Source organism: Penaeus vannamei, chromosome 27 (assembly GCF_042767895.1).
Source record: "Penaeus vannamei isolate JL-2024 chromosome 27, ASM4276789v1, whole genome shotgun sequence".
Lineage (NCBI taxonomy): Eukaryota > Metazoa > Arthropoda > Malacostraca > Decapoda > Penaeidae > Penaeus > Penaeus vannamei.
In genome coordinates, this window is record NC_091575.1 from 17,813,750 (window position 1) to 17,816,249 (window position 2,500).

At 40.8% G+C, this 2,500-nt stretch overlaps 1 protein-coding gene across 1 annotated transcript in view; it reads right to left on the reverse strand.

Annotated features, from left to right (window-relative positions):
• The window catches only part of LOC113800719 (uncharacterized), a gene marked incomplete in the record, with an annotated part of 379,608 nt that overhangs the window by 68,918 nt on the left and 308,190 nt on the right, over positions 1-2,500 (reverse strand). The window contains 1 exon segment of the mRNA XM_070140955.1: positions 2,150-2,263. Within this exon segment, the coding sequence (XP_069997056.1) occupies positions 2,150-2,263 (114 nt within the window).

Genomic DNA, 2,500 nt, shown 5'->3' on the forward strand with positions numbered 1-2,500 from the left:
TACATACGTACGGGCCTGGAGTTGGGGAAGAGGGTGAGGGGAGTCGGGAATGAAGAGGGGAGGAGTGAGAGGAAGAGAAGGAGGGAGGGAGATAAGGAGGGTGAGGGAGAAAAAAGAGGGAGGGAGAGAGGAGGGGAGAGGGGGGAAGAGTAGTAGTAGTAGTAGTAATAGTAGTAGTAGTAGTAGTAGTAGTAGTAGTAGTAGTAGTAGTAGTAGTAGTAGTAGTAGTAGTAGTAGTAGTAGTAGTAGTAGTAGTAGGAGATAAAGAGAGAGAGACAGAGACTAAGAGAGAGAGAGAGAGAGAGAGAGAGAGAGAGAGAGAGAGAGAGAGAGAGAGAGAGAGAGAGAGAGAGAGAGAGAGAGAGAGAGAGAGAGAGAGCGACAGAGTGAGAGTGAGAGCGACAGAGTGAGAGTGAGAGTGAGAGCGACAGAGTGAGAGTGAGAGTGAGAGTGAGAGCGAGAGAGTGAGAGCGAGAGAGACAGATACTGAGACTGAGAAAAATAGAGAGAGAGAATGACAGACAGACCGATAAAAAAAATCCCAAAGCTAAAAAAGAAAAGACCATTAACATCATCGAGACATATTTGGCCACCACACTTCAAACCACCACACTCGATTCCAAGTGCTTCCCTGGCTTCAACGGGAACGCAAGGGCACTGAAAACAACAACTTCGGGCGCCATATTCGGGCTACTCCTTCGTCTGGCTTCCCGTCCCCCGACATTCGGTGAAGTTAATTTACCCGACCTTTACCCGACTCCGTTTTCTTTTTTTTTTTTTTGGGGGGGGGGGGCGGAGTCGAGCTTCGGTTAGCGGGACTATAATTTTCACGGAAATGGAAAGTGGATATTTAAATGTTTGAAAATAACGCGACTGGATGTACAATCGTGTCATATTTCATAACGTAAAAGTAAATATGAAAGATGAATAGAGATTGAGAGATAAAGAGATAGTAAGATAGACAGACAGAAACACAATATATATATATATATATATATATATATATATATATATATATATATATATATAGAGAGAGAGAGAGAGAGAGAGAGAGAGAGAGAGAGAGAGAGAGAGAGAGAGAGAGAGAGAGATAGATAGATAGATAGATAGATAGATAGATAGATAGATAGATAGATAGATAGCCAGACAGATATATAGATAGGTAGACAGATAGATAGCTAAACAAATTGATAGATAAATATATAGGAAGATATATAGAAAGACAGGTAGACAGACACATAAATAGATAGATAGAAAGAGAGACACACAGATATACAGACAAATAGACAGACAGACAGATAGATACATAGATATACAGAGTTTGGAAAGAAACAACACCAGAGAGCAAAGAAAACAGAAGGAAAAAGGAAATTTCCAAAGCTTTTCATTTAACCGTTTCCGGCCTCGGTTCAGTAGCCTCGCGCGGGGACACTCTCCGTCTCAGCTGGAGCAAACACATGTAAGATCCATCTTGGTAAAGTCTCTGGAGCAAGCTGGGAGATGGTGCAAGAAACCAGCTATCACTGGATGGGAACTCTGGGTCTCGCCTTTACATTTCCTGTGGACTATTTTCGTTTTGTTTTTGTTCTATTTGCTTGTCTTTTTGTTTGGTTTTGGTTGGTATATTTTTTAGATATATTCGCTTATTTCTGTGAGGGATATTTACGATAATGTTGTATGATAAAGAGAATGAAAAGATGACAGTAACAATACTGGTAATAATGATGATGATGATGAATTGATGATAATTATTTGAAAAAAATAACAGCAACCGTGATAATAATGATAATAACAATGACAAGAAAAACAACATCACTTTTCCGAAAGCAACATTATAATAACAGCAATACTACTGCTACTACAACTACTACTACTAATGAAAATAATGATTATGATGATAATAATAACCATAATGATAGTAGTAGTAATAGTAACAATAATGACAATAATAATAATGATGATTAATGATAATGACAATGACAATGACAATGATAATGATAATGACAATGCCAATGACAATGCCATTGGAAATGAAAATGAAAATGAAAACGATAATAACAATAACAACAACAATAATAACAACAAACAAATACCTAAATCAAACAAACAACTAAGCAAGAGCCCGCCCTCGGCCGAGCGGCAGCCTTACCGTTCTCCGGCCCGCACACTCGGGGGATGATCTCAAGCACGGATCTGCAGGAGGGGTCGTCGGCGCACTGCTGGCGGGCGAGCAGGCAGTTCCGCACTCCAACGGCGCCATCACCTGCAACATGAAGGGGGAAAGGAGTGAGAAAGTGTAATTAAGTGGGGGTGTGGGTAGGGGTGGTGGGTAGGGGATGAGGGGTGGGGGAGACAAGGTCGGGTGATGTAGTTCTGGTTGTCTTGTCTTGTCTTGTCTTGTCTGTGTGTCTGGTTTGTGTGGATTTTTGTTTTGTTTTGTTTTTGGATTGGTTTGGTTCTTTTGGGTATTTGGTTGTATGCGTGTGGGGGTGTAGATAGG